Source organism: Dryobates pubescens, chromosome 6, assembly GCF_014839835.1.
Source record: "Dryobates pubescens isolate bDryPub1 chromosome 6, bDryPub1.pri, whole genome shotgun sequence".
Taxonomy (NCBI): domain Eukaryota; kingdom Metazoa; phylum Chordata; class Aves; order Piciformes; family Picidae; genus Dryobates; species Dryobates pubescens.
This window is the reverse complement of record NC_071617.1, coordinates 11551657-11568632: the sequence shown is the minus strand read 5'-3', so window position 1 is coordinate 11568632 and position 16976 is coordinate 11551657. Positions and strand designations below refer to the sequence as shown.

Genomic DNA, 16976 nt, shown 5'->3' with positions numbered 1-16976 from the left:
TCTGGGGGATATTGATGTGCTGCCTCACACAGCCCCATGTGCTTCTGTTATGGAGATGTTGCTCCAAACTCCAGCACTGATTGTCACTGCTGTGCACCACATGACCTTTTCTGTTTTCAGGTGTAAATAGCCACTCACATGTTGCATAGCATAGTCATTTCTACCATAGTGACGTGGTTTTGACGTTGTCAAAAGCCTTAGACAATGTACCCTGACTCATGGTAGATCAACATCTCTGCTCCTAGCTCATTCACTGCTGGAGTCAGTTACTGTCTGACCACAGACTGATCTCAGTCTGGGTATGGGATTGTCCAGCACATCCTCTTCCCATGGGTAGAAACTCGGTGCAGATGTTGTACTTGTAGCCTACAGGAACATAGCAGATGATGCTGCAACTCTCTCCCTGGGCAAGGATCTGGATTTAAGGGAGACTATGGCACGTGAGAAGATCTCATCACAGAATGTGGAAGGGATTACACAGGAGCACGTGGCCTGTTTCAGAGGTGAGAGGCAGCTTCTTCAGGTTTGTTCACTGCTGCTACCAGTCCTCTAGCTAAGGGAGTGTGTCTGTAAGTAGTATATGATTTCACCGTTACACAGGCCAAGTATCTTGAACTCAGGATTTGGTTCAAGGCCATTGTGGTTGCATTTAGGCACATTTGTATGTCGAGTATTTTCTTACAGCAGAGTGGGGTAAGCTGTCGCGGTGCTAAATTAGTGTTGCAGAAAGATTGCATAACATTGATCGTTGTGAAATGTGCTATTGTGTGGGGTGAGTCAAGCATGCAGAAGGTAACTCTATGCAAATCTAACCATTATCCACATACCAACTCAGCCTGTATAAAGTCAAGGCTGTGTGTAACCACCGATACCAATAAACAACTCTTTGAGGGAAGTGCGGCAGCAAAGTGTTTCACTTCCTGGCAGCTAACTCAGAGCCAAAGAAGGTAAGAAACTTGAGCAACCAGATACAAGTGATTTTTGTTACATGCAGCTTTTGCTCCCAGATTTCTGATGGAGCATTCTGTAGATGTAAGCAAGCAGGTTACAATAGGCAACATTTCAAAACTGTGGCTCCTGCAATTGTGGCTCTGTTGGATTTTCCAACAGACATCTTTGGGGACCAGAGATCTTTAGAGCTCATATCAGTGAGCAGTGTGCTGATGAGTTTGGTCAGACAAATGGCCTGCCATGCGTGCCCCCTATGATATGGAGCAGCCACTAAATGTCCTGCAGATCTGAGCTGGTGCTCTCCTGAGCTGGGGTGTCAAAAGCAGTGCCTGTGTGGCGGCAGCAGCTCTGCCTGCACCCTGTGCCCTTATGTTTGGCCAGGAACATGTTTGTGGTGGTCTTTGCTGACATTTCCCAAACCCAGGCTTGTTTTCCTGCTGTGACCTGGGCTTGCCTTGAGCTACACTGCTGCAGTAATGCCATGCCTGAACAGTTAGTAAATAAAGCAAGTGAGATGTTTCTTCAGCTGCAGCACAGTGGTGACTTCTCTGTGACATCTCTGCCAGTGGTGCCAGGCAGAATTGCTCAATGCTGGGGAATTCCTAGGTTTTGTGCAAGACTTTGCCTTTTAAAGCTTCTTGTCTTTGCTTGTTCCTTGCTTCCTCTTGGGTGACTTCCAGAGAACAGACATGGGGCTTCCTAAAGCTCATGCCTCTGCTATGCTTTTGATACTGTCTGCTCTGAAGGCCCTGGAAAGCCCTGGAAAGCTATGTCACAACCATCTATGAGCACTGTGTGATCTTGTCAGAGGACACTGAAGTGCTGGTGATACTTGGAAAGGCCCTGGTGCTGCTGATGGACAAAAGCAAGACTTCTGGTTGAAACTACATAGCAAAGAGCAAGATGTTGTCAGGATGAAGAATATTTTCCTTGGTTCCTTGCTGAATGCTAAATGGTTATCCAAGCTCCGCTCCTTTACCTCCTTTAGAGGTACCACAGATTCTAGCAAAGGGTTTTGTTTTCTGGAGGACACGAAACTACAGGAGTAATATGTGGTTTCTAAAACAGTTATGCAAAATTTTCTTTCAATGAGGAAAAAACCAAACCTGATTTGTATGAACATTTTCTGATTGCTTATTGTGCAAAAAAGACCTTTTGTAATGAAGAGTATTAAAAAAACCCAGCTGTGTTGCTTAATTATTTCTCACGAAGCAAGCAGGTGTGCCAGCTTATCCAGGGAAAGACATCATCGCAATTCAAGGTTTAGTTTATACTGCAGTATGAACCTAGGAGAGAGGACATTCTCAGGGTGCCTGCTGCAACTATACTAAGCCATTGCCCAAGGACAAGAGGCACAACAAGACCACATGTCTCATAATCATGCTACAGTCTGAGCATACTTCATGCAGGTGGCCTGCCTTTGGCACTGACAGAATTTTTAGCTGAGGACAGCCACACAGAGTAGGGTTTATATGGAATAGTGTGACCATCTCAGGTGAGCCTAAAACTGCCACTAGAAGAGTTTGGGCTCACCTGAGATGGACTTGGAAGCCTGGGGAGAGGTGTAAAAATGGAGCGTGCAGGTGCTCTTTCCATGGAGCTGTGTATAGGGTCAGCCTAGCTTCTGAGATTCTCTCTTGACTTCTTGTTGCCCTTTTACTTACAGCATTTAGATTTGGAAAAGAGACCCAGCTTCTAAAAATATTTCATATAAAGACATGTCATGGTTGCTGGCAGGACTACACTGTACTTTCCCAGATTGCTCAATGGAAGTTTATGTCCAGAGGAAACTCATTAATCTTTACTTCTCCTGTTTCTGTCCACTTTGTATTCTTCATGCCCAACTCAGAAGCTGCAAGACACCAGCCATGCTCACTTCCCACCTTCTCCTGCGTGCTGCAGTGTTGGGATTCACAATTCTTCAGGCCCTTGCCTCCAGCACCTTCATTGCAGCCGTCTATGAGCATGCAGTCATCCTGCCAGATGTCACTGACAAGCCTGTTTCTCCTGAGGAGGCTTTGGCCCTGATGAACAAAAACATGGATGTCTTGGAAGGAGCCATCGAGGAAGCTGCCCAACAGGTACAAGGTGTATTTTGAGCATTGTTAATTTGTGTTTTCTTCTGCTGCTGCCCATCCTGGTTATCCATTGATGGATGAATTCTTACTGGAATCTGTTGTGTCAGGGTGCCCACATAATTGTGACTCCGGAAGATGGCATCTATGGCTGGCGTTTCACGAGAGAAACCATCTACCCCTACCTGGAGGATATCCCTGATCCAGCAGTGAACTGGATTCCCTGCACGGACCCTACAAGGTGATTGTTTTCTGCAGCGATTTATGTGGTTTCAAACTAGTGCATCATGGAGTCATGAGCTGCTTGCAGTAAATGCATAACTGCTGTTTTATTATTATTATGTCTATTGAAAAACCTAAGCATTGTAGAAATGGGAGGCATCAAAAAGAGCTCTTAATGAAATAGTAGTGGGGTTATACAAGGTAAAAAGGATTGAAACAGCCTCAATTTAAGAACTGAAAAGGAGGAAACTGAGGCCATTTTAGGAAAAATAATTTTTTTTTTGTTTGTTTTTTTTTAAACATGTAAAACTATCACTTCAGATTAACTGTGAAAATTTTCTGTAAGTGTAAGCTAGTTCCTATTAGATTAGGCAATAGCTCCTCACTTTATGTGGCTGGCTGATTTCTAAATCACATTTCACCAAATATTTATCTAGAGCTGAAAGAAGTGATGTCCAGAAATCCAATCACTTGCACAGACTGATGCATTACACAAGGCTGCTCTGTGTCTGCAGGGAATGCCAGGAGGACCAAGTTCATGTAAATGCTGTGGCCACTTTTTACTAAAGGTTTATAGGCAGCTGACTTAGAGTGAAGAGTCTTAAAAATGAGCAATAGTAATCTTTTGAAATCACTGCTTAGATATGCCTGAAAAGTTCTTTAAAAGTTATTCTGTATTTATCTACATACTGATTTATTCTCCTCTTTGCCTTCTGAACCTCTCCATGTATTTGTATGTGTGCTAGCTGGGAATTATATCCACACACTAGGGGTACAGGAAAGGAGAACACAGGGAGACCATTTTTTAAAGCTAAGTGAGACCAGCAGTTTAAAATGATGTTATCAACAGAGAATAAAATGAACAGAAATTATGACCTATATCTTTTCCAGCTCCTGGCACTGTCCACTCATCAGAATCTTAATTTTGAAGGCATTTCTTCCACACCCAAACTACAACTTGTAAATTTGTTTTTGCTTTCCCCAAAAATACCTTAGATTTGCTCCTGCTCCAGTGCAGGAACGACTCAGCTGCATGGCCAGGCAGAACTCCATCTATGTGGTTGCAAACATTGGGGACAAGAAGCTGTGTAACTCCAGTGATCCCAGCTGCCCCAGCGATGGTCGCTACCAGTACAATACCAATGTTGTCTTTGATCCAGAGGGGAAACTGGTGGCTCGTTACCACAAGGTAAGGAGGCACTTCGGCATCACCCTCTAATTGATTATTGGTATATTTTTGGTACTGCTGGCACTAATTTCAGGTGAGTTTTATAATAATTGTAAATTATTGTAAAGTGACAACCAGTCCTGACTGATTAAATGCAAGGATCTTATTGGCCAGAGGGAAAAGCAGGCAAGGGCTTGATGGATCAGGCATTGTTCCCCAAAACATCACAGCTGCAGAGTGTATGCCAGATAGAATAGAATAGAATAGAATAGAATAGACCAGACCAGACAAGGTTGGAAGAGACCTTCAAGATCATCATGTCCAACCTATCATCCAACACCACCTAATTAACTAAACCATGCAACCAAGCACCTTATCAAGTCTCCTCCTAAACACCTCCAATAATGGCGACTCCACCACCTCCCCAGGCAGCACAAAGGCTACTCTTATGATACCAAATCAGAAAGTAAGCACTGACAGTTTTCCATACTCAGTAAATGTTAGCTGGTCCTCAGTATAGTTTTAATCAAGCCAGAGAGCACTCTTGGCAAGGGTTTGGCAGTTAATATTGGCTAGGTATTGCTTCCAAGTAGCAGCTGGAGCAGAGCCACCCCCAGAGGGAGACGGTCAGCTAGATGGCTGCAAACCTCCTATGCTGGACAGCTCAGGTACCTCAAATCCTAGTTTTGCCTTAAGGCCAATCTCAGATGCATGAGTAGCTGTTTATAATCTTGTTTTTAGTTTCTGATATGTCATTTTCTTCACCCACAGTACAACCTGTTTAGAGGAGAAACTCAGTTTAATTACCCAAAAGAGCCAGAAGCTGTCACCTTTCAGACTCCCTTTGGAAAGTTTGGCATTTTCACTTGCTTCGACATCCTTTTCCATGAGCCTGCCATGGTCCTGGTGAACAAGTTGCAGGTGGACACCATGGTCTACCCAACAGCTTGGATGAATGTCCTGCCATTTCTGACTGCAGTTGAGTTTCACTCTGCCTGGGCTATGGGCATGGGTGTCAATTTACTTTCAGCAAATACTCACAACATTGGCACAGCAATGACAGGTGAGTTGCATGTGGGAAAAGGGAAATTGTCTTCAAAGCACAGAGTTCAGAAGCAGGCAGAAATGTCTTACACATAGTGAAATCTCTGGCAAACAGTGTTTCAGTCAGACTAAATATCTTCCTGATGTTGTATTGAATGTAGTAAACAGCTGCAGGCAAGAAAATGTTCTGGGGAAGGTGAAATTGTGAAGTTCACAACATTAAATTTTGATCATTTCAATGGGAAATTTTATTTTCAAAAATAGCACAAAGTTTCACTTACATTTTCAGCCTCTTTTTTCGAAGCAGATCTTTTTTGTCTAAAATTCAATCAACAGTAAAATGAAGGAAAAAATAAATAAATGTTTCAAACAGAATTTAATAACCTAAACTCAGATATTAAATAAAAGATTTTCAGGTTTTTGTGGCTGTTGAAGAATTAGAGATATTTAGGTTTTGGTTTGCTCTGAATACTTATTTATTGCTTCTTTTGGGTTTTTTTCTTTTTAAACTGAGAAAACATTGCAGTAGCTACATCTGCAACTCTTTCTGGAAGCCAAAGTGAAAGCCACAAAGGAACACTTTTGCCTGTCTGAAATATACTGAGCTGAGTTTAGGCCACAGCTCTGGGATGCCTTCTGTGAAATATAATCACCTCCATAGTTTCCTTCCTTGGCAAGTATGCCACTGTTAGAGCTCGGATTTACATCTAAATGAACTTAATGCTCTTAAAGGGATGGTCAAATGTTAAATTGCCATTTGAGGCCCAGATTTAAGATCCAGCAAAGCACAAAACTTGAAGTTTAAGTCATGTTTTCACAATGATGGGTATTTTATCAATTCTGTGCTTTTAAATTACTTAAAAGTTCTCCATAACTAGAAATAACATCACCAGAAAAGCCCACCAGTGTGGCTCAGGGGACAGCTGGACTCTCTGTCAAGCTGTACTCCAGGGTGCAAGCTGACAGAGAGCCGGGGGCTGTCTTTGGCAGGCAGTGGGCTGTTCACACCAGAGGGACCTGCCACCTATCACTACAACAGTGAGACTGAGGAGGGACAACTCCTGGTAGCAGAGCTAAGTGCACACCCTCGTCTTTCTCCCACCTACCCTCCTGCTGTCAACTGGAGTTTGTATGCCACAAGCATTGGGAAGTTCCCAGGAGGAAATGACACTTTTTCGGGAGCTGTCCGGCGGGATATATTCACTTTCAGTCACCTCAAATACAAAGATGGAAATTACACAGTTTGTCAAGGAGACCTCTGCTGTCATTTGGTTTATCAGATGTCAAACCAGAGCAAAGATGAAGTGTATGTCCTGGGTGCATTTGATGGACTCCATGGTTCTCTCATTAAATATCACTGGCAGGTAACTGGTTCTGTAGGGGCAAATGTGGGTTTCATATGCTTACCTCTAAATGACCCCAAAAGACTTGTCCAGTACTACCTCATGACAACTTTATTGCCACCAAATCTATCTCTTAATTATGAAAAGCTTAACAGTATTTTGTAGTTGTGTATCCTCCTGCCCACAGGTATGCACACTGCTCAAGTGCAAGAGCGCAGACCTGAACACGTGTGGGCAGCCAGTGGAAACAGCTGAGACCAAGTTCGAGATGTTCTCCCTCAGTGGCACATTTGGTACCAACTATGTCTTTCCAGAAGTCTTGTACAGCGAGGTGCAGCTGGCACACGGTGAATTTGAGGTAATGGGGCACCCTGGAGCTGTTTGAGAGGTTTTCCAGGCTGTGGTGCTGGAAACCCATATGGCAGCAAAGTCTCATCCAAAAATCACTTTCTTTGGTTCTGCAGACCGTAATTCAAGGGGACATTTAAATAGATGGATTAAATTAATCCTTAGTGATAAGGACATATAAATGCTACAACTAATAGAATCACAGAATTTCAGGGGCTGGAAGTGACCTCAAAAGATCATCTAGTCCAACCCCCCTGCCAGAGCAGGATCACAGTTCACACAGGAATGCATCCAGGTGAGTTTTGAATATCTCCAGAGAGGGAGACTCCACAACCCCCCTGGGCAGCCTGTTCCAGTGCTCTGTCACCCTCACAGTGAAATTTTTTTTCCTCACATTTATGTGAAACTTGTTATGCCTCAACTTCCACCCATTGCCCCTTGTCCTGTCACTGAGCACCACTGAGCAGAGCCTGGCTCCATCCTCTCGGGACTCACCCTTTATATATTTATAAACATGAATGAGGTCACCTCTCAGTCTCCTCTTCTCTAAGATAAAGAGCCCTCAGCTCCCTCAGTCTCTCCTCATATGGAAGATGTTCCATTCCCCTAATCATCCTTGTGGCTCTGTGCTGGACTCTTTCAAGTAGCTCACTGTGTTTTTTGAACTGAAGGGCCCAGAACTGGACACAATATTCCAATGTTCTAGTGTTTTCTTTTGCAAATATGCCTTCCCAATTCAGGTCCCAAAGCTATAAAGAGCAGTTGTCAAGGAGCTATTTTTCTACAGGTTTCTGCTGATGGGCATTTTAGGAAACAAGGAAATCAAATACACTCAGAAATTGTCCAAGCAAGAAAAATTAAAAAAAGAGTAGAAAGCTTATGCAGTTAAAAAAGTTAAGAGATTTTTGAGGGGCTTGTAGGGTTTATTTTTTAAACTTGAAACAGTATCATACCTGATCTAGTGTGAGGTGTCCCTGCCCATGGCAGTGGCGTTTGAACCAGATGATCCTTGAGGTCCCTTCCAGCCCTAACAATTCTACGATTCTATATATTTTTGCCAAAATAACTTTTCATTCACAAACCTTAGATTACAGGCATGCAAGAGGCCAGATGAAATCGTAATTGCCGTTGGATTCTGCCCATCTGTCCAGCCTGTCAAGGTCCCTCTGCAGAGCCTCTCTACCCTCCAGTAGATCAACTCCTGGCCCCAGCTTGGTGTCATCTGCAAATTTACTGATGATGGACTCAATGCCCTCATCCAGATCATCAATAAAGATGTTAATGAGCACAGGGCCCAGCACTGATCCCTGGGGCACACCACTACTGACTGGCTGCCAGCTGGACGTGGCACCATTCACCACCACTCTCTGGGCTCGGCCCTCCAGCCAGTTCCTAACCCATCACAGTGTGCTCCCATCCAAGCCCTGGGCTGACAGCTTGGCCAGGAGTTTGCTGTGGGGGACAGTGTCAGAGGCCTTGCTGAAGTCCAGGTAGATTACATCCACAGGCCTCCCCACATCCTGGTTTTGTTTGTTTTGGTTTTTTTCTTTGTTTTTGTTTTTTTTCTTCCCCTCAAAGGGCCAGAGAAAGTTTTAAAGATCCTCATGTCCAAGGAAATGTGGGAAGGTAGTGGCAGAGTCAGAAACAATTCTATTTTCTTTCATTTTCATGATTGTCTTTTAGAAGTGCTCCATCAAAATACCCAGCATCAAGGCCTATCCTTTCAGCACCCTGTGATACTACTGCTCTGTTAGAGGGCTGTTATTGTCATTCTCTCTCTTTTCAATTAGGTGCTACAAGATGGACGATTAAAAAGCAAGCATGGCACATCGAAACCACTCATAACAGCAACACTTTTTGGAAGGCTTTATGAAAAGGACCTGCCACACCCTCTGAGAACACCCATGCAACAATAACTCCTTAGGTGTTACAGAGTCACCATTGACAGAAGGGAAATTTCCTACAGTGCTTCACCTCTTCATGAGCAGTTATCCTGTATCGCTCCTCTTCTGCAGTCTTCCACTTCTGTGCAGCAGCCATTGCAGCTGGATTTATTCAGGAGAAAGTAGTGTGATCACTCTGTTGTGTATAGCTTTTTAATAGCCCTTGAGCCAGTGCAATCTTTTTCTGTGGTATGAATGCTCTGTCACATTAAATCTTAGAAACTATTTTTGGTTTTTTCCTCAGAGAGGCCATGTGGATTGCAAGGATCACACTGGAAAGAAGACTGATACTGAAAAGAGTGAAATGTAAAGTTTGCCAGTTTGCTGCAGAAGAAATATTATACAGAGAAGTCTCTGTCCCTTTTGCCCTGTTTTTCAGACTGTATAATCAATTTTCAGACGGTATTTATGTTTCTCAGGCTTGCAAACTGATCAGTAGGGCCTGCCTAATACTCAATGGGCCTCAGCCCCATTCTGACCAAGAGACTGTAGAATGAAGAGAAAAATCAGATATGAAATGTTTTTAGGCGTAGTATTCAAGAGAGAAAGTGATTGCCTACAACCCACACAGGTGCCAAGTCTGGCTGAGCTCCATAAAGCATCCTCAGTTTTGCAGTCTCTCTGAGCTTACATTGTAGAAGTGTGCATTTGTGCATTGTAGAGGTGTGCTGGGTCCAATGCACTTCAGATCAGACATCAAATAAACATACTTTGCCAATGTCTTCTCCTGGGTTTTTGGAAAATTTCTTCAAAACCATGAAAGCAGAGGTAAATAGGCAGTATTTTAGTACCTGAAACATGTTTTACAACATAATGTGAAAAATGGGCATTATTTGGGGTTTCTCTCAGAAATACATTAAAATTTGGCAATCTTGGGCCTGATTTCTGTCTTGCATGTCCTGCAGCAAACAAGCTTCATTTGCACCACATATGCCTTGAGTTATCCCTGCCTCAATACTTATCCCGTGGTCTTTTGTATTGACAGCCCTTCCCTTTACTGGCTTACAGCTTGGAGAGCTCTGCAGAGTGACCTCGACAGGCTGGACAGATGGGCAGAGTCTAATGGCATGAGATTGAACACACCTAAGTGCTGGGTTCTACACATTGGCCACAACAACCCCATGCAGTGCTACAGGCTCGGGTCAGAGTGGCTGGGAGAGTGGCCGGAGAGTGTCCAGGCAGAACCTGGACCTGGGGGTACTGGTTGAGAGTAGGTTGAACATGAGACAGCAGGGTGCCCAGGTGGCCAAGAAGGCCAATGGCATCCTGGCCTGTATCAGGAACAGTGTGGCCAGCAGGAGCACGGAGGTCATTCTGCCCCTGGCCTCAGCACTGGTTAGGCCACACCTTGAGTACTGTGTCCAGTTCTGGGCCCCTCAGTTTAGGAAAGATGTTGAGATGCTGGAATGTGTCCAGAGAAGGGCAACAAAGTTGGTGAGGGATTTGGTGCACAAGCCCTGTGAAGAGAGGCTGAGGGAGCTGGGATTACATAGCCTGGAGAAGAGGAGGCTCAGGGGAGACCTTATTGCTCTCTACAACTACCTGAAGGGAGGTTGTAGACAGGCTCTTCTCCTAGGACACCAGTACAAGAGGACACAGTCTCAGGCTGTGCCAGGGAAAGTTTAGGCTGGATGTTAGGAAGAAATTCTACACAGAGTGAGTGATTGGTCATTGGAATGTGCTACCCAGGGAGGTGGTAGAGTCACCATCACTGGAGGTATTCAGGAGGAGACTGGATGGGGTGTTTGGTGCCATGGTTTAGTTCATTATATAGTGTTGGATGACAGGTTGGACTCAATGATCTTGAAGGTCTTTTTCAACCTGGTTTATTCTATTCTATCACTGAACTACACTAAATGTGGCACATAAGAAACTGTGTCTTCCCACACCACGCACACCAACATATAGTTATCCAGAAGTTGCCGAGATCACACAATTTGTTTTTCTGTATGCTGCTGTTTCTTAGCACACAACACAGGAGTCCAGCACCATCTAATGAACTAAACCACGGCACCAAGAGCTCCATCCAGTCTCTTCATAAATACTTCCAGTGATGGTGACTCCCCCACCTCCCTGGGCAGCCCATTCCAATGGCTAATCACTCTTTCTGTGAAGAATATCTTCCTAACATCCAGCCTAAATCTCCCCTGTCGGAGCTTGAGACTGTTTAAATTGAACCTAGAATTTCTTACTCACGTAAACTTTTGGTATACTAAATACATGATAGTGACATATTAGAAGCAGCTGTTGTATTTTTAGGATATACTTTGTCCTGTGCAACAAATTACAGACCTGCAGCTTTCTTAGCTGTGAGATGCTGCATTGTAATAACCAGCACTTGACTAATGCAGACATCCACAGCTAGACTAGAAATTCTGCTTTATAGGACTTGAGAAAAAGAAACTAGCTATTAAAATCAAAATATGATCAACTAGAAAGAAACAAAATGGAAACTGGAGGGAAAGAAAGAAAGGGAGGTGAGGGTGAGACAAGATACTCCGTTACTTATAGCAAGAACAAAAACACCTACCTATCTGCCCTTGTACCCCTTTACCTGAATAACTCAAAACAGTGAACTACAACACCCAAAATGTTATATTTACTATCTGAATTCAAGGGGCTAAGAAGAAAATCTTGTCATAATCAATAGAAATGAGCTAGTAAGGTGAGAAGATTCTTTCAACGTAATTTTGTTTTCTAGTTCCCTGTTTTGTGTCAGTTATGTTTATGTCACTCAGCTTTGCTTTCCAAGGAGATACATGTCAGATATAACTTAAATTCGTAAGTATATAGTTGTGGTAGTTTTAGGCTGTGCCTAGAAAATTGTGACCGTTTGAGGTCTCTCAACCCACCACAAAAATTTTCCACAGATCTCGAACAGAAAGTAGCATAATGTAAATAAATGGCAATTTTATGTTGAGGGGAAATTTCAACCCACCACATTATAATTTATTATAATTTAAAAAGCTAGTTTTTCAAGCTCTTGACATCATTTGGGAACCTGGAGATTTTAGCTAGTATTATTTTGCTTCATGCAATTGACCCTTTCAAGAGTTACCTTCTACTTTTCCTTGATGAGTGCAAACTAGCATTCAAATCATGTATAAATTCCCTACAGAAGTACTTCTTATTTCATTGTAGAAGCACAGCACTAAAATTCTAATAACTGTATTTCTCTGTAATGGATTATATCATGTATATAAATAAGTGTGAAAAAAAATGTTGCAGGATATATAGTTAGGATATAATTGCTTCAGTGCACACCTATCTGAAACTGTATTTACCTTTAGTGATGTTCACGGATGTATCTAGTCAATTAATCTGCTTGTTTCCCATAATTGGATATCCTGAAACTTAAACTGCACTATATTTTATGTTAACCTTTCCTCAGCTAGAAGGCAGTTCAGACATGTGTGATGGAAGGCTTTCTAGTGGTTTAGATCAGGCTCACTGCTTTTGCTGAACGCTGAAAATAACAGCTTGTTTGCTTTGTTATTAAAATGGCAAAGTGCATCTGAAACACAGCATAAGGACCTTCTCAGGCAGATGGGTCCTGAACACCTCTAAGAACAGTTCAGTGTATTCCCTCCTGACAACATTTCTGTATTAAAGAGCAAATAAACAAAATACTTTGAAGTGATGCAGTTTGAAGCATTTTGAAATACCAAGCAAAACAAAGGAGTGAGTATTGCTGTAAAGCACAAAGCCAAAACAGAAGAGGTAAAATGCTATACTTACGAGTAAATCTCAAAGTGTGTAGCTCTCCAAAGAAGTCAGTAGTAAGGGTTTGGGACTGTACACCATTTGTCAGTATTGATTACAATTAAATTCAGAGCTTTACCACTGTAAAGAATGGTGAATAATCAATGATCAATTCAGAGAAGATGATGTTTAGAATAACTTACTGTAGTAAACCTGGTATTGAGATGCTGTGGGCAGACTGTAGTTAAACCAGTTACACCAGTATTAGTGTGACACAGGTGACATCACTTGTTCTTTTAACCTGGACTATCATGCAAATGGCTTTGGGTTTAACTTCTTAAATTTGTGGGACAAAAGGCAACATCTTCCTCTAAATCCTGGTTTGGAGCTTGTCCTGAGTTAACACAGTCACATCTGCCCCAAGCACATCTGCCCCCTGCAACCCCCTTCCCTCCTAATCCCTGCCTGCCCCATGGGAGGGAAAGTGTCACCAAAAGTCTCTGGGTTGAGACAAGGAGTTTAATGAGATAGGCTAATTGTACATCATACTATTTCACGTAAAAGCACAGCAAAAGCAGAAGCAGCAGTAGAAGCCAGCGATTAAGTCAGTCCTTCAACCCTCAACCTGCAACCAGCCCAGCAGAAAAGACCAACACCCCAAAACTAGAAACTGGAAGCAGCAACTGGAAACAAAAAGCCTCTCAGATTACAATCCAAACTTCAAGCCCCATGACATTTTGCTCCAGCCAGAATTTTCATTCTGAAGCTAGCATGACATCAGCATGGTATTGAATAATCATCAGCAGATTCAAAGCAACCCATGAAAAGGTTGCTGGTTTGTGCACTGTAAACCAGCTACTACAACTTCCATCTTTATTAGTAGCTTACCAAAGATAAATCAAGTCATTAAAGATCAGGTAAGCTTAAAGTTATAAAAGGAAGGAAAGATATCAATACAGGGAATGCCCAAAGGGGAATTTAAGAACAGTAGCAGAAAGTTTGAACAGGTTAATTTGCCCTTAGGAGCTGTAACCTGCTTTTATACCAGGGCTGAGGAAGGGAAACACAGGTCAATCAAAATTTTGGCAAATGTCATGCAAGCAAATAATATTTGCATAATAATTTAAGGTTTTACTGTCGAGCACAATGCCACATTGAAAGGTGTCATGTTACTTCAGACATCTTTGTCATTCTGCCTGTATGCAATCTAGTTAAATTACCTTTTCTTTTTTAATTGCTTCACTAACACCTAATTAATCTCCTGCCTGATTTCCTTGTTGCTGAAATGTGTACCTACCATGTCAGGAGCTGTTATGTCTTGAATGCATAAATGCTCCCCCAAGGAAAATACACACACTGGATTTAGCAACTTGGTGTTATAACTACAACTCAGGCAATTAAGCTACAAAATATTGTTGCATGACTACTAAGTAACTGGTGAGTGGAAAACCACTAGATAGTCTGTAAGGCTGGACATTTGCATCTTTTCTATTTTGAGATGCAGACTGTTTTCCATGTTTTAGAATAGAATAGACCAGAGGTTGGAAGAGACCTTTGCAGCACTACATGGCATTTAAAGTTAAGTTCTTGGGTTTATCATACCTGGCTTAGTTGTTATAGTCAAAAATTTAGTATGGACAAAAATAGGGAACTTGATTTACATGTGGAAGAAAGAATTTATTGTTAATCACCTTAACATCCTACTAGACTTTACTAAAATAAAAGACAGTTGTTATGATCAGTCCAGTTAAAGTTATCCTAGCAGTTTAAATGAATAACGAATACATTTCAGTGGTAATGTAGTTAAAATTGTAGTACCAACACTTCCTAGCAGACCCTTTCCCTCCCCTTCCCCTCAGTGCTTTTCTCCTTCATATAAAGGTGTTCGTCTCACATTTTTTAGCAGTGGACGTTTTGCCCTCTAGTGGTTTCTCTTGGTTACAAAATGCCCTGGAAAAACGTCTTTACCAAGGAATATTTGAATTTGATTTTAAGTTTTCACGTGTTGCATTGAAATAGTTTAGACTCAACTCTGAAGTTGCAGAACAATCAGTTTCAAGTTTTGTCTTTTTCTCTACAAATACTCATGCACCTTCAAGACTCTGCTTTTATTTTTGGTGTTCTTAAGTCTCCTGCATGTGTTACTCACATAGATTGTTGGCGGGAAATTAAATGACACTATTTTAACTTGAAAGCAATAGCAAAGAAATTAAAGACTTTGCTTTTAAGATTTACTCTAAAAGAAGGACACCTTATGGTCATGTTGAATAATGTTGCTTAATTTAACAAAAGAAAATACAGCAGTCAGGACCTGTAATATACTTGATAGGGAAGCATGTATCTGCTGCAGACATCTTCTTTGATTCCCTAACAATGAGGTAGTTGTGCTTGTTTGGATCATAAATTGTCAATAGAATGCTGTTATGTTTATTCCAAAAGCCATAGCCATTGCTTTGGTGCTCTGGGAGTATGATTGACAGCTGCCTAAACATGAGCCAGCAGTGTGCCCAGGTGGCCAAGAAGGCCAATGGCATCCTGGCCTGTATCAAGAACAGTGTGGCCAGCAGGAGCAGGGAAGACATTTTACCCCTGTACTCTGCACTGGTTAGGCCACACCTTGAGTACTGTGTCCAGTTCTGGGCCCCTCAGTTTAGGAAGGACATCAAGACTTTTGAATGTGTCCAGAGAAGGGCAACAAGGCTGGGGAGAGGCCTTGAGCACAAGCCCTGCGAGCAGAGGCTGAGGGAGCTGGGATTGTTTAGCCTGGAGAAGAGGAGGCTCAGGGGATACCTTATTGCTCTCTACAGCTACCTGAAGGGGATTGTAGCCAGGAGGGAGTTGGTCTCTTCTCCCAGGCAACCATCACCAGAACATGAGGACACAATCTCAAGCTGCACCAGGGGAGGTTTAGGCTCGAGGTGAGGAGAAAGTTCTTCACTGAGGGAGTTGTTCGCCATTGGAAAGGGCTGTCCCTGGAGGGGATCAAGAGGTGATTGGTTGTGGCACTTAGTGCCATGGTTTAGTCATGAGGTCTGTGGTGACAGGTTGGACTTGGTGATCTTTGAGGCCTCTTCCAACCTTGGTAATACTGTGAGACAATGAGTTATATTTTAATTCTTGAGACTCTAGCATATTGGTTTTCTGTTGCAATATTTATATGACTTTTTAAAAATTATATGAAGTCTTGCTGGAACAGCATTTTGCCCTTCCTCCCTACCCCCATTTATTTGGAACTGTACAGAGAAGTAATAGTACTACATAAAATATGGACTATTCTTCTGAAAGGAAGAGTCCTAATTAATGCAGCACCAAGTGAGATTAAAGATACATGCTCAGGATTGTTTCTGTTCAAGATAAGCTAAAAATAAACATTTAGAAGACAGGTAACCTCAGTACCAAGTTTCATTGCATCTGTGCATTCAAGTATTTCCTGATTGCAACAAGAGAAGTGAATAGATTCATGCTTTTCCGGTTCTCTGCTACATGCTTGCCATAAGGTTGAACTAATCCCTAAAATGAACCACAAATGGATTGATGATACCCAATGGTATTATAGAGGGACTGGATTGAAATAAACCTGGTTAGATGATGCTTGGAAAAGTGTAACTAATGTTGACTTGCTGGAATGTGTCCAGAGAAGGGCAAAAAAGCTGGTAAGGGGTTTGGAGCATAAGCCCTATGAGGAGAGGCTGAGGGAGCTGGGGTTGTTTAGCCTGGAGAAGAGGAGGCTCAGGGGAGACCTTACTGCCATCCACAACTACCTGAAGCATGGCTGTAGCCAGGTGGGGTCTGGTCTCTTCTCCCAGGCAACCATCATCAGAACAAGATGACACAGTCTCAAGCTGCACCAGGGGAGGTTCAGACTGGATGTTAGGAAAAAATTCTACACAGAGAGTGTGATTGCCCATTGGAATGGGCTTCCTGGGGAGGTGGTGGAGTTGCCATCATCGGAGGTGTTTAGGAGGAGACTTGATGGGGTGCTTGCTTGCATGGTTTAGTTGATTAGATGGTGTTGGATGATAGGTTGGACGCAGTGATCTTGAAGGTCTCTTCCAACCTGGTTTATTCTGTTCTAAACTATAACCTCAGCCTTTCTTACATCAAAACCAAGCAAATTTCTATTGAAAAAAACACTATTATTGGAAAAAAAAGGTGCCTTTTGTTTCTGCTTTAAAGACTT

At 42.5% G+C, this 16976-nt stretch overlaps 1 protein-coding gene across 1 annotated transcript; it reads left to right on the top strand.

Moving 5' to 3' along the window:
- Window positions 1-726: 726 nt before the first annotated feature.
- LOC104308652 (pantetheinase) lies at window positions 727-9267 on the top strand. Its single transcript, XM_009909859.2, has 8 exons — window positions 727-947; window positions 2801-3032; window positions 3137-3267; window positions 4245-4437; window positions 5188-5479; window positions 6451-6824; window positions 6991-7161; window positions 8942-9267. The coding sequence occupies exons 1-8, from the start codon at window positions 784-786 to the stop codon at window positions 9065-9067; spliced, it is 1683 nt and encodes a 560-aa protein (XP_009908161.2). The 5' UTR covers window positions 727-783; the 3' UTR covers window positions 9068-9267.
- Window positions 9268-16976: the final 7709 nt, after the last annotated feature.